The sequence below is a fragment of the Somniosus microcephalus genome, chromosome 7 (assembly GCF_052327205.1).
Source record: "Somniosus microcephalus isolate GS21.2 chromosome 7, FLI_Smic_1.0, whole genome shotgun sequence".
NCBI lineage: Eukaryota > Metazoa > Chordata > Chondrichthyes > Squaliformes > Somniosidae > Somniosus > Somniosus microcephalus.
The window spans coordinates 56,852,173-56,879,585 of NC_140993.1; the positions used below are offsets into that span (position 1 = coordinate 56,852,173).

General features: G+C 49.2%; 1 protein-coding gene across 1 annotated transcript in view; it reads right to left on the minus strand.

Annotated features, from left to right (window-relative positions):
• The window catches only part of tg (thyroglobulin), a 604,630-nt gene that overhangs the window by 427,629 nt on the left and 149,588 nt on the right, over positions 1 to 27,413 (minus strand). Inside the window, exons 25-27 of the mRNA XM_085993935.1 lie at positions 23,876 to 24,043; positions 13,343 to 13,462; positions 2,497 to 2,580 (exon numbers count right to left, since the gene is read on the minus strand). Of these exons, the coding sequence (XP_085850061.1) occupies positions 2,497 to 2,580; positions 13,343 to 13,462; positions 23,876 to 24,043 (372 nt within the window). The remainder of the gene's footprint in view (positions 1 to 2,496; positions 2,581 to 13,342; positions 13,463 to 23,875; positions 24,044 to 27,413) is intronic.

Here is a 27,413-nt window from a genome sequence, read left to right on the forward strand (position 1 = left end):
AGGGCATGAAATTAAGATGATCAAAAGAATGAAGGGAAAGGTTAAGATAATTTTTTTTTATGCAGATGTTTGGTAGGTCCTAGCAAAAACAGGCAGCAAAACCTTTGAAAGGGAGGTGGATAAATATTTGAAAAAGAAAAACTTAAAATGTATGGGGAAAGGTCAGGTGAATGGGACTCAGTGGATAACTCTTTCAGAGAACCAGCACAACAGGAGTATTATAAGACAAAGAATTTGACACCTAGCCACTTAAGGAGAAATTAGGGCAGATGTCCAAAAGCTTGGTCAAAGAGGAAGGTCTCAAGGAGCATCTTAAAGGAGGCGAGAGAGGTAGAGAGGTGGAGAGGTTTAGGGAGGGAATTCCAGAACTTAGGGCCCAGGCAACAGAAGGCACGACCGCCAATGGTTAAGCAATTATAATCAGGGATGCTCAAGAGGGCAGAATTAGAAGAGCGCAGGTATCTGGGGGAGTTGTGGGGCTGGAAGAGATTACAGAGATAGGGAGAGGCGAGGCCATGGAGGGATTTGAAAACAAGGATGAGAATTTTGTAATCGAGACGTTGCTTAACTGGGACCCAATGTAGGTCAGCAAGCACAGGGGTGATGGGTGAACAGGACTTGGTGTGAGCAGAGTTTTGGTTGACCTCAAGTTTACATAGGATAGAACTTGGGAAGCCAGCCAGGAGTGCATTGGAACAGTCAAATCTAGAGGTAACCAAGGCATGGATGAGGAAGCTCATTTCAGGGTCAAATATGACACCAAGGTTGCGAACAGTGTGGTTCAGCCTCAGACAGATGTTAAGGAGAGGGATGGAGTCAGTGGCTAGGGAACAGAGCTTGTGGCGGGAACTGAAAACAATGGCCTCAGTCTTCCCAATATTTAATTGGAGAAAATTTTTGCTCATCTACAACTGGATGTCGGACAAGCAGTCTGACAATTTAGAGACCGTGGAGGGGTTGAGAGGAGTGGTGGTGAGGTAGAGCTGGGTATCGACAGTGTGGAAACTGACAATGTGTTTTTGGATGATGCACAGGCACAATGGGCCAAATGGCCTTCTTGTGTGGTGTTAAATTCTATGACTCCCACGTGAATCCGTTAAGCGTTTGTATGCAATCATTACACAGAAAAATTTCCAGGCCATAGAATCACAGAATCACAGAATCCCCACAATGCAGATAGAGGCCATTTCGGCCCATCGAGCCTGCACCGACACATATCCCACCCTATCCCCACGTATTTAATCCCCTAACAGTAAGGGTCAATTTATCATAGCCAAATCAACCTAACCCGCACATCTTTGGACTGTGGGAGGAAACCGGAGCACCCGGAGGAAACCCACGCAGACACAGGGAGAATGTGCAAACTCCACACAGACAGTCGCCCGAGGCTGGATTTGAACCCGGGTCCCTGGCGCTGTGAGGCAACAGTGCTAACCACTATGCCACCGTGCCCCCTGAATCTGTAATAAAAGGCCAGTGGTGGACACTATGGTAGGGTAACAAGCTGAAGCACTCGAATCCTCTCCCTGATCCAATGCACTGATGATTTCAACCATGTGAGGAGGCACCTAGTAGACCCCAAGTGCTCCCTCACCGGGAGGCAAGGAAAGCAAGATGGAGAATTCCTGGCATCTGGCTTCAGGCTGGCTTTACCAAAAATCTGCATGTTCTGTCTGCCGGTGGTGGGATGTGGGCAGGAAGAGAAGGAAAACAGGATAAATATTACAGGGTAAGTCACTTGCACAAGTGATGAAAAAAGGTTTGAGCAGCTACTGAAAAGGAATAAAAAGAAAAAGAAATGCAACACTTTTTTAACTTTTTAAAAATCTCCTACCTTGCTCTGTGATCGACTGTACTAGGCAAGGCAGTCCTTTAAATTTTAACCCCCCTCTATCTTAACAACACGAGACCCAGACTCACTGAGACCTTATTGACAAGAAATAGGGCATATTACATAGTCCCGTCATTAACGTGTAATTTAAATATGGCTGCCCATGTTTGGATGGACCTATTCAATGTCCACCATTATTTTGTGTGGGAAATCCAAGAGCATGGGTGACTCTTCATCGCCCTCTGAAGTGGCCTAGCAAGCCACTCAGTTGTACCAAATCTCTCAGAGAAATTAGGGATGGACAATAAATGCCGACCTTACCAGTGACGCACAAATCCCAGGAATGAATAGGAACATAGGAACAGGAGTAGGCTATTCAGCCCCTTGAGCCTGCTCCGCCATTCAATTAGATCATGGCTGATCTGTACCTCAACTCCACTTACCCACCTTTGCACCATATCCTTACCTAAAAGAAATCTATCGATCTCAGTCTTGAAAGCTCTAATTGTTCTACCTACCATCTGAAATTATTCGTAAATATTCAACGTTTGCTCGTGCACATCATAGTTTGTACAAAGACACTTAATGCAACATTGTTCTTGGAGAATGCAAGATCAGTAAAAACAGCTATAAACAGCCCTCTTGTGTCTCAGCATTACAAATACCTGGTGGAGCTGGGGCCTGTTGATCCTGGGGAACTTTTCCAGCACACTCAGGAGTTGACTTCAGCCGCGTGTTCACGTTGGAATCTGAAAATAATTTGGAACAATAACTTTGGATCAAATTTCAGCCAGTGTTGCTACTGTCGGATTTCTGAGATAAACCTGACTGTAAGAATAGTGCTTGGGCCAGAGACCCAAGTGATATGGTGTGAAGGAGCATCCGACTCTGAGTGTCAGTGTGTTTTATCAACCTTGCTCCGTTATGGTCAACAGTGATAGTCCACATGCATCTCATTCTTGGAATAGACAAATCGCTATGCATGGCTTCGCTGAGAAACCATCGATTTGCAATTTATGGCCTTGAGTTCAAAGTCAGTGCAAAGCCCTGAATCTCAAAACTTGGACAACCTGTTGAAATCAAGCCTCGTCTTCATGAGAGGGTAGTTCATCTCTATTATTCATTCTATAACAATTGTTTGCATTCTGGGAATTTTAGGGTAAAAGACCTTCAGATCAGGATACGGGTCCTGTTAGATCCGTGTATCTTGATGTTGTGTGTCCTTCAATAACTAGACAAGAGACTGCAGGGAACAATCAACAGGTGTTTACTGGATGAGGGTTACTCTAAAACTAACTATACAGATCCCTACTCAGGGTTATATACAGATGTGGTCACTGCCGGTACTACAGTATACAGGAGCTGTAAAAAGTAGTTCTCCCCTTAAAGGTACATACACTACAATTCCTCCCCTTTTAGATTAACAGTACCATAACATTCATTTAACAATTAAATATCAACTAATTACAATTAACACTTTTAACATGCAACATTAACTGCAAATAGTCTATTTATAAATTCAGTCTTTGCGGAGGCTTCCTGATCCTTTCTGGATAGCGCCTTTCCTGAGTGTCTTGCTCTTGGTGCGGAGGCGATTCTGGCCCCCTGTCGTCGGTTGGTTCATCAGCTTCCGATGCTACTGTTTCTGGGGTAGATGCTACCTGTATGTCGGGTTCATCACCAGGTACGCGAGACATGGGGTTGACTCGTTCCTGTGACTCTAGGATCTGGTCAACATGGCGTGTCACAATGTTCTCCCCAACATCCACTGTGTACATTAGTGGCCCCTGCCGTGGCCATATCGTTCCTGGTTGCCATTTCTCTGTTCGGTAGTCGCGGGCCAAGACTGGTTACCCTACATTGAAGCTCCTTGTCGGCTTCTCATTGATGTGCTGGAATTGCTTATTCTCAACATCTCTTCGTACATTTGGTCTGAGCAAATCCAGACGAGATCTCAACCTTCGGTTAAACAACATCATGGCCGGGGTCTGGTTGGTGACTGCATGTGTCACATTTCTGTAGGCTAACAGGAAATTGTCCACCTTATGCTGCAGTGGAATGTCGTCATCGCACATGGCCCTTACTGCCTTTTTAAAGGTTTGTACAAACCTCTCAGCCAATCCATTTGTGGCTGGATGATACGAGGCGGATGTGTAATGCCTTATCCCATTCCTTTTCATAAATCTTTGAAACTCTTCGGACACAAACTGTGGTCCGTTATCAGAGCAAATCTGCTCTGGCAAGCTGTTCCTGGCAAATATGGTCCGTAGGACTGAAATAGTTTTCTCCGTGGTGGTGGAGGACATTTTGATCACATCAGGCCATTTCGAGTGCGCATCCATGGCTATTAAAAACATTGAGTCCATGAATGGACCAGCAAAATCAATATGCACCCGTTGCCATGGAGATGAGGGCCACTCCCATGGGTGTAGAGGGGCATGTGGTGGTGCATTTTGGACCTTCTGGCATCCTGAGCAGTTCTTTGTCAAGTCCTCGATTTGCTGATCGATCCCCAGCCACCACACATAAGCCCTAGCAAGGCTTTTCATTTTCACCCCTCCCAGATGGCCTTCGTGAAGCTCATTGAGCACTCTCTCCCTTAACTTGGGTGGAATTACCACTCGGGATCCACACATCAAGGTCCCCTGGCATACTGACAGTTGTTCTCTTCTGGATGAGAATGCTGGCAACAGTGAGTCGCCATGTGTTGGCCATCCCTTCACCGTCAAGTCATATACCCGAGACAGTGTCGGGTCATTTTGGGTCTCCTTCTCTATATCAGCGTTAGTTACTGGCAAGCGCTCAATTATAGTCGAATAAAATATTTCGACAGGGTCCACTGCTGGTGCTTCCTCCGTAGTAGGCAGTGGCAGGCGTGATAGCCCATCAGCGTTTCCATGCTGTTTCGTGCCCTTATACTCGATTTCATATTGGTTCGCCCTAGAAAAAGGGACCATCTTTGTAGCCGTTGCGCAGTCATCACCGGAATGCCCTTCTTTGGATTAAAGATGGAGACAAGTGGTTGGTGGTCAGTCAGCAAGGTGAACTTCTGCCCGTGCAGATAGTGGTTGAACTTTTTCACTCCCCACACTAGGCTGAGGGCCTCCCTGTCAATCTGGGATATAGTTACGCTCGGCTGAGGTTAGTGACCGAGACGCAAAGGCTACTGGCCTCTCCGAGCCATCCGGGAATTTGTGCGACAGCACCGCTCCAATGCCATAGGGTGATGCATCACACGCCAACCGAATTGGTAGTGCTGGGTTGAAATGAGCCAACACCTCTTTTGATGTGATCAATTCTTTGCACTTCTGGAAAGCTCGTTTACATTCATCATTCCACTTCCATGGTACCCCCGTTTGCAGTAGGGTGTTCAGTGGGTGTAGTACTGTAGACAAATTCGGCAAGAACTTATGGTAGTAGTTCACCAGCCCGAGGAACGACCTCAGTTGTGACACATTTTCTGGTGCTGGAGCCTTGACTACTGCCTCAATCTTTTCAGGGGACTTATATAACCCCTCTTCATCAATAACGTGGCCACAATACGAGATCTGCTTCGGGAAAAACTCGCATTTGTGGCGATTAGCTCGGAGCCCATATTCCTTCAATCTAGTGAGCCCCTGCTCCAGGTTGGCGAGGTGATCACTGTCATTTTCACCCGTGACCAGGATGTCATCCAAATAACACTGGGTCCCTGGAATCCCTTGCAGGACTTGATCCATTGCCATTTTGCCAAATAGCTGGAGCTGATGCTACCCTGAACACCAGCCGGTTGTATTGGTAGAGACCTTTATGAGTGTTGTGATGTGCCTCAATAATTCCGAGACTCGATGTTAGCGAAACAAAACAAGGCTTTTATTAACTTAGAAAGTAACACGTAAGAGAGAGAGGTATCTTCCTTCTGGAGACTGAGGCCAGACTGAGCTAGCTTACAAAAGGGGCCAGGTATGGGCGGAGCCCTACACACACAGCACATTCCAGCACATTCCAATAAACAATACAATGAGGACTGGGGGAAGGGAAATGACACTGAAACCGACCACAGTCACAGGCAGTGATGGATGGAATATTTCATCACATTCACCCCTTCTATAGATTTATAGTCTGTTCGGGGGTTTGATAGTCCTCTGCGACCGACGTGGCTGTTGTGGTGCCGTGGGTGTCGGCTGGGTGTCCCCGGTAGTCTCCTGGGTCTCTGCCGGGGGTGCCGCCAGGGTTGTTGAAGGGGTAGTTGGTGGGGGTGCCGTTGGTCGATGTTCTTCCGGGGGTGATGAAAGAGTAGTGGGTGGGTAAGAGTTGCTGTGATCGTTGTTGCCGCTATTGCCGTGGTTGTTGTCGATGCCGGCTGGGGCGACGTCTTTTATGGACACGGTGTCCTCCCTTCCGTCGGCGTGCCGGACATATGCGTATTGGGGGATGGCATGGAGTAGGTGTACTGGCTCCACGAGAGGGTCCGTCTTGTGGCCCCTCACATGCCTTCGCACGAGTACCGGACCTGGGGTGGAGAGCCATGACGGCATGGATACGCCTGAGGTGGATTTCCAGGGAAAGACAAACATTCGTTCATGAGGCGTGGCATTAGTGGCCGTACACAATAGCGACCGTATCGAATGGAGCACATCCGAGAGGACTTCCTGCCAGCGGGAGATAGGGAGGCCCTTGGTCCTTAGAGCTAGAGTGACTGCTTTCCATACTGTCCTGTTCTCTCGCTCCACTTGGCCGTTACCCCGGGGGTTGTAGCTGGTGGTACGGCTCGTGGCGATCCCCTTGGACAGCATGTACTGGCGTAGCTCTTCACTCATGAAGGACGCCCCCCTATCCGTATGGATGTAGCTCGGCATACCGAACAGGCAGAACAGGCTGTTGAGGCATTTAATGACCGTGGCGCTGGTCATGTCTGGGCAGGGGAAGGCGAATGGGAACCGGGAGTATTCGTCCACAATGTTCAGGAAGTAAACATTGCGGTCGACGGACGGGAGGGGGCCCTTGAAATCTAAGCTGAGCCGCTCAAAGGGCCGTGTAGCTTTGATTAAGTGGGCTCTATCTGGGCGGTAGAACCGAGGCTTGCACTCAGCGCAAGTGCGGCAGTTCCTGGTCAGAGACCGAACTTCCTCAATCGAGTAGGGTAAGTTACGGGACTTTATGAAGTGGAACAGCCGCGTGACCCCTGGGTGGCAGAGGTCGTTGTGGAGGGTCTGTAGCCGATCCCCGGTGGCGCTGGCACACATCCCTCGTGAGAGGGCGTCAGGGGATTCGTTAAGGGTCCCTGGCCGGTAAATGATGTCGTACTCGAAGGTGGAGAGCTCGATCCGCCACCTAAGAATCTTATCATTTTTAATCTTCCCCCTCTGTTTATTATTGAACATAAACGCTACCGACCGCTGGTCGGTAAGTAGGGTGAAGCGTTTGCCGGCTAGGTAGTGGCGCCAGTGGCGCACTGCCTCCACGATGGCTTGGGCCTCCTTTTCCACGGAGGAGTGTCTGATCTCGGGCCCTTGGAGGGTCCTCGAGAAGAAAGCTACGGGCCGCCCCGCCTGGTTAAGGGTGGCCGCCAAGGCGAAGTCAGACGCATCACTTTCCACTTGAAATGGAGTGTTCTCATCCACTGCCTGTAGCGTGGCCCGCTCAATATCCTGCTTAATGCTTTTGAAGGCGGCGTGGGCCTCAGCAGAGAGCGGAAAAGAGGATGCTTTCAAGAGGGGCGGGCTTTGTCGGAGTAGTTGGGGACCCATTGGGAATAATAAGAAAATAACCCCAGGCACCTTTTCAGGGCTTTGGGAGTGTTGGGCAGGGGCAGCTCCCGTAGGGGGCGCAATCGGTCGGGGTCTGGTCCGATTTCCCCATTCTCCACCACGCTGCCTAGTATGCAGAGGCGCGTGGTGTTGAAAACGCACTTGTCCTCGTTGTAGGTGAGGTTGAGTTTTTGTGCGGTTTCCAGGAACCTCTCGAGGTTCGAGTCGTGATCCTGCTGATTGTGGCCGCAGATGGTGACGTTGTCGAGGTAGGGGAAGGTTGCCTGCAAGTGGTGGTCATCGACCATGCGGTCCATCTCCCTCTGAAAAACCGAGACCCCATTCGTCACCCCAAAGGGGACTCTGAGGAATTGGTAGAGGCGTCCGTTCGCCTCGAAGGCGGTGTACGGGCGGTCCTCTGGTCTGATAGGGAGCTGGTGGTACGCTGACTTGAGGTCGATGGTGGAGAACACCCGGTATTGGGCGATTTGGTTCACCATTTCTGATATGCGGGGTAGCGGGTAGGCGTCTAGTAGCGTGTACCTGTTGATCGTTTGACTATAGTCGATCACCATCCGTTTCTTCTCGCTACCCCTTACCACTACCACTTGGGCGCGCCACGGGCTGTTGCTGCGTTCAATAATGCGCTCTTTCAGGAGCCTGTCTACCTCGGTCGCGATAAACTGCCTGTCCTCCCAGCTGTACCTCCTGCTTTTGGTCGCTATTGGCCGGCAGTTAGGGGTAAGGTTCGCGAATAGCGAAGGCGGCTTTACCTTCAGGGTAGCCAGACCGCACACTGTGAGGGGCGGCTGGGACCCACCGTACTTGAGCGTGATGCTTTGGTGGTTGCACTGGAAATCCAGGCCCAAGATCACGCTCGCACATAGGTTCTTCATGATTAATACTTTAAAATTATCGTATACAGTTCCGTTAACGCCCAATTGTACCGTGCAGTAACCCAGAATGGTTGATGTCTGGGTTTTATCAGCCATAGAGATGGTACCCTGAGCAGGGACCACCTTTAGGGAGAGTTGCTGTGCCAGTTCAGGGTGGATAACACTCTCCGTGCTTCCACTGTCAATTAAACATTTAACCCGGCACCCGTTTACCTCGATGTCCACCATTGATTTGGATAGCGGGTGCGGCCTGGTCTGGTCCACTGTGACCGATGCCACTGTAGGGCCCTGATCGATACAAGATGGCGTCCACGCTGTCTGCTCATAAGATGGCGGACCCCACGAGGTCGGGCAAGATGGCGTCCAAGATGGCCGCTCCCACGGCGCACACGCGGCGGTGGCGGGTTTTCCGGCGGTTGGTTTTCCGGCGGGGTTCCCTCTGCACACCTTCCCGAAGTGCCCCTTCTTACCGCACTTAAAGCAGGTGGTGCCTTTCGCCGGGCACAGGTTTCTGGTGTGTTTTGGCTGCCCGCAGAAGTAGCAGTTGGGTCCCTGACGCGTCGCGGCTGTCGTAGGGCTTCTGGGGGGAGAGCGGGGCCCCGCCGGTGTCGGGCTGCCGGGCGGGGAAGATGCCTTCCAAGATGGCGGCGCCCTCGGTGCACACGTGGCAGCGTGGACGGCACGGGCTGAAGAGTAGGCGTCCGAGTTTCTCTGGGCCACATCCAGGGATCGCGCGGTGTCCGCAGCCTGTTTCAGGTCCAACCCCGTTTTTTCCAGCAGTCTTTGCCGGATGTAAGTGGAGCTGAGGCCTGTGATAAAGGCGTCGCGAACAAGCTCGTCGGTGTACACTGCGGCTTTTACATCTCGGCACTTGCAGTCTTTGCCAAGCCTTTTCAGGGTGCTTAGGAGCTCCTCCACCGATTCCCCAGGTCGCTGTGCGCGAGTAGCGAGCAGATGCCTAGCATACACCTCATTCGTAGGCTGCTGGTAATGCGCCTTTAAGATGTCGCAGGCGGCCAGGTACGTATCGGCGTCTTGGATGAGGGGGTAAACCCGGTGGCTTACCCAATTCCGCAGAATTCCGAGTCTCATCCTCGCAGCGTCCGTAGCGTCTTTGACGGCTGCGGAATTGTCCAGGAAGAATTCCATACACTCAAACCAGTGTCCGAAGCGTGCTGATGCGTCCGGAGCATGTTGATCCAAATCCAAACGTTCGGGTTTCAGGAGTTGGTCCATAGTGTTGAAAAATAAGTTAATAAAATTGATGTGCCTCAATAATTCCGAGACTCGATGTTAGCGAAACAAAACAAGGCTTTTATTAACTTAGAAAGTAACACGTAAGAGAGAGAGGTATCTTCCTTCTGGAGACTGAGGCCAGACTGAGCTAGCTTACAAAAGGGGCCAGGTATGGGCGGAGCCCTACACACAGCACATTCCAGCACATTCCAATAAACAATACAATGAGGACTGGGGGAAGGGAAATGACACTGAAACCGACCACAGTCACAGGCAGTGATGAATGGAATATTTCATCACATGTTGATCGTGAGGTACTGTTTCGAGGCTTCTTCTACCTTCATTTGCAGGTACGCCTGCGCCAGATCAATCTTATTGAAGCGTTTCCCTCCAGATAGCGAGGCGAAAATATCTTCACTCCGCGGAAGCGGATATTGTACAGTGTGAAGGACTGGGTTCACTGTCACCTTAAAGTCCCCACAGATGCGAACCTTCTTTGGTTCCCTAGGCGTATTACTCAACGATCTCTTCATTACAGGAACGATGGGTGTAGCCCACTCGCTCCAGTCCACTTTGGACAGTACTCCTGAACGTTCCAAACCTTCCAGCTCTACTTCGCCGGCGGGGCGGATTGCATAAGGTACCGGTCTGGCCTTAAAAACTTTGGCCTTGCCATTTCCTCTATTTTGATCATCGCTGTTATGCCTTTTAGTGTTCCGAGTCCCTCCTGGAACACTTCTTGTGCGTCAGTTAGCATTTTTGACAGTCGTCCAGGTGTGACGTTGTCATCCTTTTTGGCATCTACAGTCAGTGCTTGTATGGAATGCCAATCTAGCTGTATCTTCTGGATCCATTCACATCCTAGTAGTGGTGGTCCTCCATCTGGCAATACATAAAGGTCCATTTTTGGTGTTTCCTTGCCGTTATATATAACGTTCACCCTTATTTTTCCTTTGGGGGAGACTTTTTGCCCCGTGTACGTCTTCAAGACAATCTCTGTATCTCTCAAGGGTATATGTGAAAATAGCCGCTTGTAGTCCCTTCGATTTATGACTGTTAGGGCTGATCCTGTGTCCAATTCCATTTTCACTTGGACTCCGGCTATCTTGAGCGTGACCCAGATAGTTTGGTGATCCTCCGTTTTGATCACATTATGTAGTTTCAGACAACCCAGCTCCTTGCTTCCAGAGTCTGTATCACTCTTCTGTTCGTCTGCACTACTCTCCGTCACCTTATGTACCTTCTTGTACTTCTCCTGTGGAGATTTCTTGCTGCTGGTTTTCTTTTCCGACCTGCAGACTCTTGCTATGTGTCCTACTTTTCCACACTCTCTGCACACTTGGTCCTTGAACCAGCAATCCTGATGGTCATGTGTTGTTCTGCCGCAGCGATAGCACTTCACTGTTCCGTATGACATTTCATTTGTGCCATATTCTTGCGGTCTCCGTTGTATCTCTGCCGCGCCCTGTGCTGCTGCTTCATGTGATACTGCCATGCTGAAAGCCTGGTCCAGCGTAAGATCCTTTTCTGATCGAAGCCGTTTCTGGGTTCCTTCCCTTTGAAGCCCACACACAAACTTGTCCCTTAAGGTATCTGCTAGTCCCGTTCCAAACTGGCAGTGCTTTGATAGCTTGCGCAGTTCCGTTAAAAACTCAGCATTACTTTCATCTTTATGCTGGTTCCTTTTGTGAAACTTAAATCTTTCCGCTATCAGCAGCGGTGTGGGGTCTAAGTGGTCCTGTAGGATTGACACTATGTTTTCAAAATCCTTTTCCACTGGCTTCTCTGGGGTTACTAGGTTTCACAGTAAGCCATACGTTTTTGCACCCTTTGAATTCAACAATACTAGCGCTTTCCTGTCATCTGGCACTTCATTCGCCTTGCAGTACACTTCTATGCGTTCGACATATGGCGTCCAATCTTCGACTTCATTGTCGAATGCTGTGACACTGCCACGCTTCGGCATCCCTGGGTGTGGTTAGACTGGCTCAAAATGGCGTCTCCCGCGCTCTCCCTTCTTCTCCGCTGCGGCTCAAAATGGCGTCTCCCGCGCTCTCCCTTCTTCTCCGCTGCGGCTCAAAATAGCGTCTCCCGCGCTTTCCTTTCTTCCCCGCTGACGCTGCTCGGCCCTTGAACACCGGCTGCGCTCTGCGCATTTTCCTGCGCGCCTCTCTCTCTCGTTGACGCTGCTCGGCCCTTGAACACCGGCTGCGCTCTGCGCGTTTTCCTGCACGCCTCTCTCTCTCGTTGACGCTGCTCGGCCCTTGAACACCGGCTACGCTCTGCTCTCTCTCGTTGACGCCGCTCGGTCCTGAACACTGGCTGCGCCCTGTGCGCTCTACCCTCTCTCTTCTCCCGTCAACGCCGCTCGGTCCTGAACACCGGCTGCGCCCTGTGTGCTCTACCCTCTCTCTTCTCCCGTCGACGCTGCTCGGCCTTTTTCTGTGCCGTCGGTCAGCTCTAGCCGCCGCTGTCTGGGAAGGGTCTGCGCCGTACCTGTTGCCAGCCCGTTTCGCTGGACCACCGTGACTGGAGAACCAAGCCCAGCTCTCAACAGCCTCCCCTGCGATGCTCAAGTCTCCGCTGGATGGTCGACGCCCGTGCTTCTGGACTCGGCCTTCTTCTTTCACTGTTCTCCAGGAGCGAATCCCTGGGAGGTGATGCAGAGTTGCAGGTAGGTTTGAATCTTCTCGTCGCCAATGTTAGATCCGTGTATCTTGATGTTGTGTGTCCTTCAATAACTAGACAAGAGACTGCAGGGAACAATCAACAGGTGTTTACTGGATGAGGGTTACTCTAAAACTAAACGTACAGATCCCTACTCAGGGTTTATATACAGGTGTGGTCACTGCCGGTACTACAGTATACAGGAGCTGTAAAAAGTAGTTCTCCCCTTAAAGGTACATACACTACAGGTCCTATCCTGAGGGCCCTGCATTTGGGAACAAAACATATAACACTGTCAGTTCTAAATAACACTGGTTAAACTGACATTTTAATGAATGAACAATCAGATGCGGGGGGGCGGGGGGCGGAGGGAGGGCACTGACCTCCACATATGAATTCCCGATATGTATTTGCATCATGTGATAGTCTGCACCGAGAATGCTGGTTCATGCGCATCTACCCCTTAGTGAGAATGAATCAAGGTTTAGCAGCCATTCCTTCTCAGCTCACTAAGTGATCAACACTAGTTCAAATAAAAATTGGCTGACCTAAATGATTTAGTGTATGTGTGGTGCTGAGGCATGCAGACCAGAAAGGCCATAGGTTCTATTCCTGGTCCGTGCTAACTTAGCTCATCTCAGGCAGCATGGTGCTGGGGGAGCTATAATTTTTTTTCATTGCCACTAAGGGAGGGAAGGAGGGGAGGATACGCTCACAAAGAGACTGGGAGGCAATGCCTGCCACAGTGGAATAGCCTTCCAGCACTTACTGTCAAGGCTCCCACAAGAAGAATGGTCACTTGAGCAAGGTACCAGAGAACTGCTGGCATCCTGAAACCATGTCCAACATGAGATGTGGAAGGGGTAGAAGTCTGGGACGGGGGTGGGGAGGGGGGGTGGTGGTGGAAAGGATCAAACAAAATGATCAACAACAATAAATTTAAAGCAATAATATGGTAAAGTACAGCAGAATATAAAGCTCACCCTGCCAGAGATAAATCTGCTGGAAACGGTTAAACGATCTCTGAATTTCTTCCTTCATGTCTGGAGTCAGTTCTGTCGAGTACTCAGCATCCACAAAGTTCTTTGATAAGAGCGCATAAGCTGTACGGAAATAAAATATCTTAGTTTATTTCAAGTTATCTTTCCTTTGACAGTAATCTGTTCTTTCACATGATGTGTGCTCATTTTGAAAGTTATAAGCATTTCCTTGTGCACGAGAGAGGAAGAAAATGATCTTTCGGTGTACAGGACAGGAAACAGACATGCACAAGCAGAGTGAGGGAGCTGAGAGGTTAGGGAGCAAGGGACTTGAGGATTTTCTGCAGTATTCTTACTGTACTGACACAACCCGCTGTGTTTGAATAAATGAAGGATTATTATATCACCCATGTTCTATCAACTTATCAGAACAACATGAACAGCTGATGATAGGTTAATAGGGTTTGATAATGAGCCATCTTTTGAACTGCCTTTCTTCACGTTCTCTTTCCCTCTCTGTTTTAGCGATATTATAGACAATGCTGTCTGAACTTCCTTACTGTGTTCCTCCTAAGTTTCATTATAACCACTCTTCCTCCTTCTTCCATCATTCACTTCTTTTTAAAGTCAAAATTCACTAGCTACTCATTTCAACTCATTTATTTTTACCCCGGGATCTTAAAACTCCAGGACTCCTTACCACCCTCTGATGTGCCTCAATAATTCCGAGACTCGAAGTTAGCAGAACAAAAACAAGGCTTTTATTAACTTAGAACGTAACACGTAAGCGAGAGAGATGTCGTCCTTCTGGAGACTGAGGCCAGACTGAAGCTAGCTTACAAACGGGGCCAGGTATGGGCGGAGCCCTACACATAGCACATTCCAGCACATTCCAGTATACAATGCAGCACATTCCAGTACACAATACAATGAGGTCTGGGGGAAGGGAAATGACACTGAAACCGATCTCAGTCACAGGCAGTGATGAATGGAAATATTTCATCACATTCACCCCTTCTATAGATTTAGTCTGTTCGGGGGTTTGATAGTCCTCTGCGACCGACGTGGCTGTTGCGGTGCCGCGGGTGTCGGCTGGGTGTCCCCGGTAGCCTCCTGGGTCTCTGCCGGGGGTGCCGCCAGGGTTGTTGAAGGGGTAGTTGGTGGGGGTGCCGTTGGTCAGTGTTCTTCCGGGGGTGATGAAAGAGTAGTGGGTGGGTAAGAGTTGCTGTGATCGTTGTTGCCGCTATTGCCGTGGTTGTTGTCGATGCCGGCTGGGGCGACGTCTTTTATGGACACGGTGTCCTCCCTTCCGTCGGCGTGCCGGACATATGCGTATTGGGGGTTGGCGTGGAGTAGGTGTACTGGCTCCACGAGAGGGTCCGTCTTGTGGCCCCTCACATGCCTTCGCACGAATACCGGACCTGGGGTGGAGAGCCATGATGGCATGGATACGCCTGAGATGGATTTCCGGGGAAAGACAAACATTCGTTCATGAGGCGTGCTATTAGTGGCCGTACACAATAGTGACCGTATCGAATGGAGCACATCCGAGAGGACTTCCTGCCAGCGGGAGATAGGGAGGCCCTTGGTCCTTAGAGCTAGAGTGACTGCTTTCCATACTGTCCCGTTCTCTCGCTCCACTTGGCCGTTACCCCGGGGGTTGTAGCTGGTGGTACGGCTCGTGGCGATCCCCCTGGACAGCATGTACTGGCGTAGCTCTTCACTCATGAAGGACGCCCCCCTATCCGTATGGATGTAGCTCGGCATACCGAACAGGCAGAACAGGCTGTTGAGGCATTTAATGACCGTGGCGCTGGTCATGTCTGGGCAGGGGAAGGCGAATGGGAACCGGGAGTATTCGTCCACAATGTTCAGGAAGTAAACATTGCGGTCGATGGACGGGAGGGGGCCCTTGAAATCTAAGCTGAGCCACTCAAAGGGCCGTATAGCTTTGATTAAGTGGGCTCTATCTGGGCGGTAGAACTGAGGCTTGCACTCAGCGCAAGTGCGGCAGTTCCTGGTCAGGGACCGAACTTCCTCAATCGAGTAGGGTAAGTTACGGGACTTTATGAAGTGGAACAGCCGCGTGACCCCTGGGTGGCAGAGGTCGTTGTGGAGGGTCTGTAGCCGATCCCCGGTGGCGCTGGCACACATCCCTCGTGAGAGGGCGTCAGGGGATTCGTTAAGGGCCCCTGGCCGGTAAATGATGTCGTACTCGAAGGTGGAGAGCTCGATCCGCCACCTAAGAATCTTATCATTTTTAATCTTCCCCCTCTGTTTATTATTGAACATAAAAGCTACCGACCGCTGGTCGGTAAGTAGGGTGAAGCGTTTGCCGGCTAGGTAGTGGCGCCAGTGGCGCAATGCCTCCACGATGGCTTGGGCCTCCTTTTCCACGGAGGAGTGTCTGATCTCGGGCCCTTGGAGGGTCCTCGAGAAGAAAGCTACGGGCCGCCCCGCCTGGTTGAGGGTGGCCGCCAAGGCGAAGTCAGACGCATCACTTTCCACTTGAAATGGAGTGTTCTCGTCCACTGCCTGTAGCGTGGCCCGCTCAATATCCTGCTTAATGCTTTTGAAGGCGGCGTGGGCCTCAGCAGAGAGCGGAAAAGAGGATGCTTTCAAGAGGGGCGGGCTTTGTCGGAGTAGTTGGGGACCCATTGGGATTAAGAAGAAAATAACCCCAGGCACCTTTTCAGGGCTTTGGGAGTGTTGGGCAGGGGCAGCTCCCGTAGGGGGCGCAATCGGTCGGGGTCTGGTCCAATTTCCCCATTCTCCACCACGCTGCCTAGTATGCAGAGGCGCGTGGTGTTGTAAAAGCACTTGTCCTCGTTGTAGGTGAGGTTGAGTTTTTGTGCGGTTTTCAGGAACCTCTCGAGGTTCGAGTCGTGATCCTGCTGGTTGTGACCGCAGATGGTGACGTTGTCGAGGTAGGGGAAGGTTGCCTGCAAGTGGTGGTCATCGACCATGCGGTCCATCTCCCTCTGGAAGACCGAGACCCCATTCGTCACCCCAAAGGGGACTCTGAGGAATTGGTAGAGGCGTCCGTTCGCCTCGAAGGCGGTGTACGGGCGGTCCTCTGGTCTGATAGGGAGCTGGTGGTACGCTGACTTGAGGTCGATGGTGGAGAACACCCGGTATTGGGCGATTTGGTTCACCATTTCTGATATGCGGGGTAGCGGGTAGGCGTCTAGTAGCGTGTACCTGTTGATCGTCTGACTATAGTCGATCACCATCCGTTTCTTCTCGCTACCCCTTACCACTACCACTTGGGCACGCCACGGGCTGTTGCTGCGTTCAATAATGCGCTCTTTCAGGAGCCTGTCTACCTCGGTCGCGATAAACCGCCTGTCCTCCCAGCTGTACCTCCTGCTTTTGGTCGCTATTGGCCGGCAGTTAGGGGTAAGGTTCGCGAATAGCGAAGGCGGCATTACCTTCAGGGTAGCCAGACCGCACACTGTGAGGGGCGGCTGGGACCCACCGTACTTGAGCCTGATGCTTTGGTGGTTGCACTGGATATCCAGGCCCAAGATCACGCTCGCACATAGGTTCTTCATGATTAATACTTTAAAATTATCATATACAGTTCCGTTAACGCACAATTGTACCGTGCAGTAACCCAGAATGGTCGATGTCTGGGTTTTGTCAGCCATAGAGATGGTACCCTGAGTAGGGACCACCTTTAGGGAGAGTTGTTGTGCCAGTTCTGGGTGGATAAAGCTCTCCGTGCTTCCACTGTCAATTAAGCATTTAACCCGGCACCCGTTTACCTCGATGTCCACCATTGATCTGGATAGCGGGTGCGGCCTGGTCTGGTCCACTGTGACCGATGCCACTGTAGGGCCCTGATCGATACAAGATGGCGTCCACGCTGTCTGCTCACAAGATGGCGGACCCCACGAGGTCGGGCAAGATGGCGTCCAAGATGGCCGCTCCCACGGCGCACACGCGGCGGTGGCGTGTTTTCCGGCGGTTGGTTTTCCGGCGGGGTTCCCTCTGCACACCTTCCCGAAGTGCCCCTTCTTACCGCACTTAAAGCAGGTGGTGCCTTTCGCCGGGCACAGGTTTCTGGTGTGCTTTGGCTGCCCGCAGAAGTAGCAGTTGGGTCCCTGACGCGTCGCGGCTGTCGTAGGGCTTCTGGGGGGAGAGCGGGGCCCAGCCGGTGTCGGGCTGTCGGGCGGGGAAGATGCCTTCCAAGATGGCGGCGCCCTCGGTGCACACATGGCGGCGTGGACGGCGCGGGCTGAAGAGTAGGCGTCCGAGTTTCTCTGGGCCACATCCAGGGATCGCGCGGTGTCCGCAGCCTGTTTCAGGTCCAACCCCGTTTTTTCCAGCAGTCTTTGCCGGATGTAAGTGGAGCTGAGGCCTGTGATGAAGGCATCATGAACAAGCTCGTCAGTGTACACTGCGGCTTTTACATCTCGGCACTTGCAGTCTTTGCCAAGCATTTTCAGGGTGCTTAGGAACTCCTCCACCGATTCCCCAGGTCGCTGTGCGCGGGTGGCGAGCAGGTGCCTAGCATACACCTCATTCGTAGGCTGCTGGTAATGCGCCTTTAAGATGTCGCAGGCGGCCAGGTACGTCGCGACGTCTTGGATGAGGGGGTAAACCCGGTGGCTTACCCAATTCCGCAGAATTCCGAGTCTCATCCTCGCAGCGTCCGTAGCGTCTTTGACGGCTGCGGAATTGTCCAGGAAGAATTCCATACACTCAAACCAGTGTCCGAAGCGTGCTGATGCGTCCGGAGCATGTTGATCCAAATCCAAACGTTCGGGTTTCAGGAGTTGATCCATAGTGTTGAAAAATAAGTTAATAAAATTGATGTGCCTCAATAATTCCGAGACTCGAAGTTAGCAGAACAAAAACAAGGCTTTTATTAACTTAGAATGTAACACGTAAGCGAGAGAGATGTCGTCCTTCTGGAGACTGAGGCCAGACTGAACTAGCTTACAAACGGGGCCAGGTATGGGCGGAGCCCTACACACAGCACATTCCAGCACATTCCAGTATACAATGCAGCACATTCCAGTACACAATACAATGAGGTCTGGGGGAAGGGAAATGACACTGAAACTGATCTCAGTCACAGGCAGTGATGAATGGAAATATTTCATCACACCCTCAGTGTTCCTTCTACAAGCTAGGCTTTTTGAAGTCCATGCTTGGAGTTATTTCTTGATTTACCTCATCTTCTCTTCTACTCTTTTCAACATTGATAGTAATGCAGAATACAGAGCTGGTGAAGAACCTATCAGATATAGGCTAGACTATAGGAAACAGAAATAACTAAACCATCTTAACCTCAGCTTCAGAAATCTCCTACTACCCCAGTGTGGCCTGTAATTTCCAATGCCTACGGGTGTGTACGCGCTATGTACACACCCGTAGGGACCTCGCCAGTGCCGGCTTCAAGCGCATGTACTGAAAACCAGCACTTCCGATCTGTCAAGTATCCTCTTGACAGATCGCACGCCTGCCCTGGAGAAGGGCCTCTGCGGGGGGAGAGTTCCGCTTTCTGCACAACCTCCGCCCGCTGAAAACCCTTAAAATCTTACACCTGCTTTTACCAGCATAAGAGTTTCAAAAAAGTTTTAAAAAATAATTTTTTTCCACTCATTTATAATTTAAAAATACTTTAAAAAAAGATAAGTTTATTGTTAGCCCCGTAAAAAACTTTAATAATTTTTTTCAAAAAATTTAATTTTTGTTTAAAACATTTAAGAAATTCGGGTCACCACGCGCTGGGTACTCACCTGTAGGCCCAACGAAAATGCCAGTTTCGTGCATGCACTGCACATGCGCGGGGTACCGGAACTTCCGTTCCCTTAAAAGGGGTTCAGAGGTCGAACGCGTACACCGGAGAGGCAGCGCGTGCACCTGGAACTTACGGGTTTTTTTCAGGTTTCTCCGGGAGGGCAAGTCTCCAACAGTTACACTTTTAAAAAGCAGGCGCAAGGCCTGCTTTTAACAAGGTAAGTGGTGAATTAATTAAAATTAAAACATTTTTTCCACAGGTTTATTATTTTTAAATACTTTAAAGAAAGGTAAGTTTATTTTTAGCCCTGTTAGAAAATGTAATTAATTTTTTAAAGATTTAAATTATTGTTTAAAATAGTTATTTTATGTAATTTATAGTTATTTTAAAAATGTGATTTTTTAAAAATGTATTTGAAGTTTTAGTTATGTTTTGGGGCTTATAGTATTTATAGTTTTGACAGCTCTTCATGTCAATTTTATGAATGGGCATTTCCCTGCTACCATTGGCTCTCCATGGCCCACGTGATCCCAGGAACTAACTGCGCCCTGGGATACGCAAGCACTGCGCGCCGGCAGTTGGAGGAGGCCCAGGATCGGAATCCCACGTGGGCCCACAGCTCAACGGCCGGCGCGCAAGGTAAGTGCAGGTCGGAGGCTTGCACCCACGGGAAGCCTCCGACCCAAATTTCTGGGCCGATGTAATTTTAACTCATTTTAAAAACAAGATGTTTTAAAAAAAAATTATTTAATGTTTTGATGTCTTTTTTCAGTGATCCCCATTCATACTTTTGACAGGTCTACCTGACAAAAGTGTGATGGGGATTCCCTTCTCCCATTGGCTCGCCTGGCCCACGTGATCCCAGGGACGCTTGCGAACCGCCTGCGCCCCTGGGATACCTGGGCCTCGACGCGCGCGCGCACCAGGAAAGGCCCAGGATCGGAAATGGCTGCACCTCGGGAGCCCTCGGGTATGGGCGTAGATTTTTTTCCCGATAGGAGGCCTCCGCACGCAGCAAGCCTCCTATCCGAAATTACGGGCCAGTGTGTTATTTCTAGTTCCCATGACAGCCATCATCGTAGCCTCTCTGAGATTGTCAATTTAAGGCAAGTAGTTTTGTACCATTGAATTGTTCTCACTAGAATTAGGTTGAATCTTCAGTACCGCGTTTCACTTCGAACCACCTTAAGACTTGTAAGTGGTGTACACTAATTAATTCGTTACCAGGAGCTCAAAATCATGAAATTCCTTGGGGGAGAAATTCAGCTCACAGCCGCCGATTTTGTACCTGAAGAACAGGCGGCCTGCAGTTGAAAATCAGGTTGTGGGTTTCTCAGGCCGTCCCACTGACAGCCATGCTTTTCCGTAAATGAATGATCAGCATGCCGGCCTGAAACGGGCGCAAGACTGCTTAAATGTGCAAAGTAGAGTTCCATGCCAGTTGTAGGACCCCGATTGCAAAATTCTGGTACAAATGGGTGTTGAACCAGGCGGAAAGGGACCACTGGAGGCTGCTCAAAATAAAGGCCCAGGAAATTTTCAGGTTTTACTTTTGTGGAGCCAGGAGAAGCAGGCGCGTTCCTCTTGGGCCCGCAAAGAAACTGTGGCCCGCTGCTGGAGCGTTCGAGGCCCTACCTGGTTCAGTGTGGGAGCCAGATGATTTCTCGCCCTCTCCGACCAGCAAGCAGCAGCGGGGTGCTCATTTGGTGCCCCCAGCATGCTGGCGGCATTTGGTTCAGGACAAATTTGGCTTGGGCCTCTGGCTAGCACGAACTAGCATAAGGCGAGCCCAATCTGGGCGCTTCAATTTTCTTGGCACTATCTGCCTCAGCCTTCCCTTCCTCCTACAGTCTACACCCTTTTAAATCCCATGCTGTATTCAACTAACCACTACTCATTGATTTACCCCATCTTCCCTCTTTCATCATGTACTATGTCCTTGGCCCTTGGCGGGTAAATGGAGTTGAAGTACAGATCTGCCATGATCTAATTGAATGGTGGAGCAGGCTCAAGGGGCTGTATAGCCTGCTGCTGTTCCTATGTTCAACTATATTTCTCAAAAATGCCATCAGGCTGGATAGGATCTGAACATAGGTTCCAGATGTGCCTGTCCCCTGTATCACCCAGCCTCGCCAACAAAGAATGAAGTTTAAACATCTGAGGTAAGCCAACCCTTTAGCAGTGCTGGGAGCAGAAGCTAGTGTTGATGATGAAAAATCACAGCCCTATGAGGCGTTGCTGGCCCAAAGCCTGGAGATCTCAGGGGTCGATACCCGGTCAAAGAGAAACACGACAAAGAATCGGGTCTGTATGTTGCAATGAATGGCAAGGCTCCAGCTTTAAAAATTAAATTGTTGCCACAATATTTTAACATCAAACTGTGCATTCTCTTCAATGTAAAAACAGTGAATTTGATCTACATGTTGTGGAGAGGCATTATTTATGGATGTTTATTATCTTACTGATGGTTACAAACATTTGTTTAATTGAATGTCAGTAAACTTACTGGACGTTACGCAGGACTTATTATTAATATAAATCCAGCAAAGCCACAGAGATCATTCACATTCTTTGAGAGAGGGTTACCGGAGTAGACTAATTAAACTGTACAGTTTGTGTTGATGCAGAATCATTCTGGCTCCATATTGAAGCAAGCTGTATTCTTCTTTCTTCTTTCATATGGAAGTAGCAAAGCAAATCAGATGTCAATATCTAAGTCTGATATCCAGGCCAAAGCTTCCTGTGTAACAGCGTGGGTATCTTGTAAGCTGTCTGCGAATTTCCTCTGAGGGCAATGCTCAATGATGTGCTCCAGGGTCTGATCAGGAGCCCCACAGTCACATGATGGGGATACGTTAACCTTCCATCTATGGAGAAGGTGGCAGCATCTACCATGACCAGTTCTGAGGCGGTTGATGTTTGTCCACTGTATGCGAGGAAGGTTTGATCCTTCAGGTTGTACTGTGAGGTCCTCTATAAGGAATCCACTGTGTACGTCACAGTTCTTCCAAGCATTTCGCCATCGGCCATCAAGACTGAGGGGAGATCACTGATGGGCTTCGGCGACTTTCCAAAATGGCCTTCTAGATTTGAGACGAGTTGGTGGTAGGTTGTTCAAGTCGGCCTGGATCAGCTTGTCTTTGCTGGTGTAGTGGTTGTATTCTCTGGAGACTGCATATTCACAGCGTAGGTGTGGTGGTGCGATGTTTGCAAGCACAGGCAGCCAAGGTGTTGGTGTCGATAAAAGCGTACCGGTGATAATTCTTATAGTTGGGTTCAGTTGGACATCAACAGATTTGACATGCGGACTCGATAGCCATGCCGGAGAGCAGTACTCCGCTGTAGAGTACACCAGGGCAAGTGCTGCCGTACGGAGGGTTTGAGCGTCTGCTCCCCATGTGGATCTGGTGAGTTTCTGGATCAAGTTAACCCTGCTCTTTAGGTTCTGGAGATGCTGTCTATATGACAGGGTGCAATCAAGCACGACTCCTAAATAAGAGGGTTTTTTGGCATGGTTTACCTCTGCGCTGCAAAAGGAGACTTTCAAAGCTTGGTTTTCTTGATGGGCATTGAGGTGGAATGTCGAGGTGACGGTCTTTTGCGGGTTTGGCCGAAGCCGCCATTGGTGGAAGTAGTCCTCCATCCTCTGTAAATTACTGGTCAGGGTCTCTTCGGTGATGGAGAGATTCATGTTTTGCGTGGCCAAGCAAGCTGTGCAGTATAACTGGATCCTGATGTGGGATAGATCAGGCCTAATTTTGGTCGAATAGTGTCAGAACACATTTGAGACAGTCTCGTACCTTTTCAGCTTCGCACTGGCTACAGTTTAACTGCAACTGTGTGAAAAGAACTTTGAACTTCAAATCCCACATTCTTGCCATTGACTCCATTCTCCCTTCTGACTACTCGCTCAGATTGAACCAGTCCATGTTAAAAATTTTGTATCCGAACCCCACATTTTATCCATCACCGGGACTTCTCATTTCCACCTCTGCAGCATTGCCTGTTTCCACCTCTACCTCAGTTCCATCACTACTGACACGCTTATCCACGCTTTCATCACCTCTGAACTCAATGCGAGGAATTACACACACAAACTCATGCCAGGCCATTGTGTCACCCTGTGTTGGTGCTCCAATTCACCCACCAACCCCTACCTCTTCTGTTCTTCATGTGTGAAGCTAAACAGTGACTGTCAACAGGCTATTCAATGAAAGGCAAGTCAGATATTCATGTGCTCACCTGATGTCCACAGCCAACTTTCTAGCATGTCCCCTGGATAGCCACCAGGAACTGGAACTTTAACTACTTTTCTTTCCCTCTCTAGATAGAGGCTACCAACACCCTGGTGAGAACAACTTACTCAGCTCAGACCAGGCAGCAAATCTTGCACCTTTCTAGTGTGTGTAGCTCAGTTCCAAATTGGGCAATGTAAGTACAAATCAAGCCATTGTCTCTATTTGAAGAAGAGCACAGGAGCTCTCCCCAGTGTCATGGTCAACATTTATCCCGCAACCAACAGATTATCTGGTCATTATTTCATTGCTGTTTGTGGGAGCTTGCTGTGCACAAATTGCCTGACGTGTTTCCTACATTCCAATAATGACTGTACTACAAAAGTACTTAGCTGGGTGTAAAATGCTTTGGGATGTCATGAGATCATGAAAGACGCTATATAAATGCAAGCCTTTCTTTTCTTTTGTTCCTTTCTATTATTTAAGGTTGACCACTGTTGGATCATTGTTGGACCAGGAATTATCCATGCCTGCAAGCTGTTTACTTACTGCCGATGAACTCCAGTCCTCCAAAGCTGAACATGAATGTCTTCTTCTCTGTGTTGGACTTCACACCTCTACAAACACCCTCTCCACCAAGCAGCGATGTTTCTTGCCAGTCATCATCATTGCAAAGCAGCACATCTGGAAAACTGATCAGACCACAGAGGAGGGTACCTGAAATCCAAAACCCACACAAGTAAGTGCCATGGGTGTCCTGGCAATTGTACGCTATTCCATGTACTATATTGGCAAAATAATCCTGAACTGATGGGTGAAAGGTGAGATTAAAGAAAGCCCCACACGGATAGTATGTCGAGGAGGTGCTATTACATTTGGAGCATGCACTAGAGGGAGCACTTCTGTGTAGTTGTAGTCTCAATTCCTACCACTAGGAGAGTTAATTTCAACACAGAAATAGAAATACAATGGGCTGGATTTTCATTGAGGAGGCGCGTAGGAGGCGGGACTACAACTTTCAGGGTTGTCGTCCCGCCTCCATCGAGTTGTAGCCAACCCACGCGACTTTGACTTGATTGACCTTGTTGAGCCCGCCCAGCAGGCTCAGCAGGCCAATTAAAGGCCACCCGGCAACAGGTGACCGCACAGATTGATATTTCATCTGTCAAGACCTTTTGACAGATGAAGTATCAGCGTTCAACAGCTGTTTGAAGCTGTCAAACACTGACAATCTGTACTCTAAGTTAATTCCTTCCTCTCAGGATGATTTAGAGATCTCTCCAGAACAGAAAGCTGAATGCTGCAATTTTTGACAGATCGCAGCCATTTTGCTTTCTGTGCCAGTGAGATGAGGGACTCCCGAGACCTGAAGGAAGGAAGGCTGTAAAGGTAAGTAAAACTTCTTTAAACACTTTAAACACACCAAACACACACACCTCTGCACTCATGCACCCATCACTCACCTGAACACCGGACATCTCGACCCCTCCAAGCCCTTCAGCCCGACGGCCCGCCTCACTAACTTGGCGTGGTTTGGAGCCGTCGGGAATCCCACACTTCAAGAATGAAAATAGGGATTAGGCTAAAAACTACCTGTTAACTACCTGTTAACAGGCAGTTAATTGGCACTAATCCCCTTCCCGCCTCGGGGAGGCGAGTCCCAGTGCAGGTCGGGTACCCGCCTCCTTTGAAACTAGCATGGCGGCGGGTTGGGGGTGGGATGGGTTCATGCCCCCCCGATTTCGGGATTTTAACCCCCCACAGGCCTCCAATCCCACTTCCACGGCCCAATGAAAATCCTGCCCATTGGGTCTGAAATTATGGTGCTTTCGCGTACGCTGTCAGAAGCCTTCAGATAGGCCCCGCAAGTTCTGGGTTTCTGCATGCACGAAAACCATGAAAAAACAGATCCTTCACATCCGCTACAAAATCACTTCCGCTGACGCAGAGTTCAGCTATTTGCCCAACTACTGCCCAGCGAATGCCCACAAAACCCTTACGCCTGGTAAAAGCAGGAGTAATGTTTATTTTAAATGCTTAAATAAAGGGTCTTTTAATTAATTTTGAACATGGGAACATTTATTTTTATTTAAGTGGCGTGAATTCTTATTTATTAAGGGATTTCTAATATGCTTATGGGGATTCTGTGCATAAATGATAGGTTGACCAAGCCCATTTGCACCCCTGGGATCTGTGGGTTTTTACGCAGGCGTACATCTGGAGGCCCAGGACCCGAAGGGTCCTAAGCTCCGGAGACACCAGGTACGTTCGGATTTTTTTTCGATTCGGAAGCATATTCTTCTGGTACGCCTCCGACTGCAAATTCAGGGCCATTGAAGTTACAACACAGAAACAGCCACTCAGCCCAAACTAGTCCTATGTTCCTATTGGGGGAAGGATCTTCGAAGTTCAGAGATTACAATGGCAGAAAGTTGAAGTTTTATGCATCAAATACATTTTAACTAAAAGACGTGGAGATCTATGTTAATTAAATTACTGCAGATAGTATTTTGGTAAGAGATTGCTATTGAAATTGTTTGTGTGCTATTATAAATTAAACTATTATCTGCATTGAATTCAATTGAGCTGGCACGTCTGCGTCTTCTGTTACCTAAGCTCAATAACTAAATTTACTCAATCTTAAAAAAAAATCAGGATAAAGTTTATTCTATGAATTCATAGAATCAAAGAATCTTTAAGCTTAGAAGGAGGCCATTCATTGTGCCTGTGCCAGCTCTTTGAAAGCTATCCAATTAATCCGACTTCCCTGCTCTTTCCCCACAGCCCTGCAACTTTCTCCCTGTCAAGTATATATCCAATTTCCTTTTGAAAGTTACTATCGAATCTACCTCCACCACCCTTTCAGGCAGTGCATTCCAGATCATAACAACACAATGCGTTAAAAAAAAACTCCTCTCTTGAGGGAAATAAACTTGCAGGGTTATGGGGATAGAGAGGGCGAAAGGGACTGACTCGATTGCTCTGCAGAGAGCCGGCACAGACTCGATGGGCCGAATGGCCTCCTTCTGTGCCGTTATGACTCTATGACTCAATAGCTCTGGTTCTTTTGCCAACTGTGGGACAATATCTTTGGTGCCATTAGAAGATGGGACGAGAAAATTGGGGAAGAAAAAAAGTACTATTTGACAAATCTTCAGTTATTTACAAAAATGCAACACCCAGGCCAAATTGAAGTTCATGATGTCATAGAAATTAACAAATTTGTGTCTTCAACCAACACCACCTAGAAATAGGCTGACTGGCTGTTTGTGGAATGTTGCTGTGCATACATGGCTGCCACATGTGTCTACATGACAACAGTCAGTTCAAAAGAGTAATGCAATTGTATGAAGCACATGGAGATGTTCAGACAACATGATAAGGTGTTACATATCTGCTTTCTCTTCCAGCTAATCTCTCCATCCTAAACAAAACTAAATTTTGACAGAAACCTTTTTATGAAGATGCTGCCTCTTTAAAACATTTAAATAAAAGCACAACACAAACTACTTGTTATTCCATTAATTTTTCCCACAATTTATTTGTGGCTGAATCACGCTAATACAGACTGACAAATTACTTCCATGACATGAGAACCCAGACATTTTCTGTATAGATTTAAACATGATGGTGCATTTTATTAGCATGATGACTGAATTTTCCTGCAGTAAACAGACAGCAAGTTATTCCTTTAACCTTGTGACTTACAGCTCTACTGAGGTCATTAGACTGCAAAGCTCCCCAAAATATTGCAGTAAGTCAATGGCCTAGAAATTCACTGGCCTTAGCGCTTTTGAGGCGCTAGAGGGCCTAGCGGCGAAGTTATGGCCAGTTTTGAAATTGACAGGGGCCCTAAATCGGCGTTAGGCCGGTAGCGCTGCGCCGGCACCGATGACGTCATCGGTGTGCGCAGCGTCCCGGTTGCCATGGTAACCCGCCCGAACTCGGAAATTGAGTTGCGGCCGCCTCGCCCGTGGCAGCCGCAAGCAACGTTCTGGCAGAGGTGCCTTACAGAACGTTGCGCCGGCGCATTAAAGGCCCCGCGGCGGCCGGCCGCTTTCCCGCCGCCCGCCTGGCCGCAGCTCCC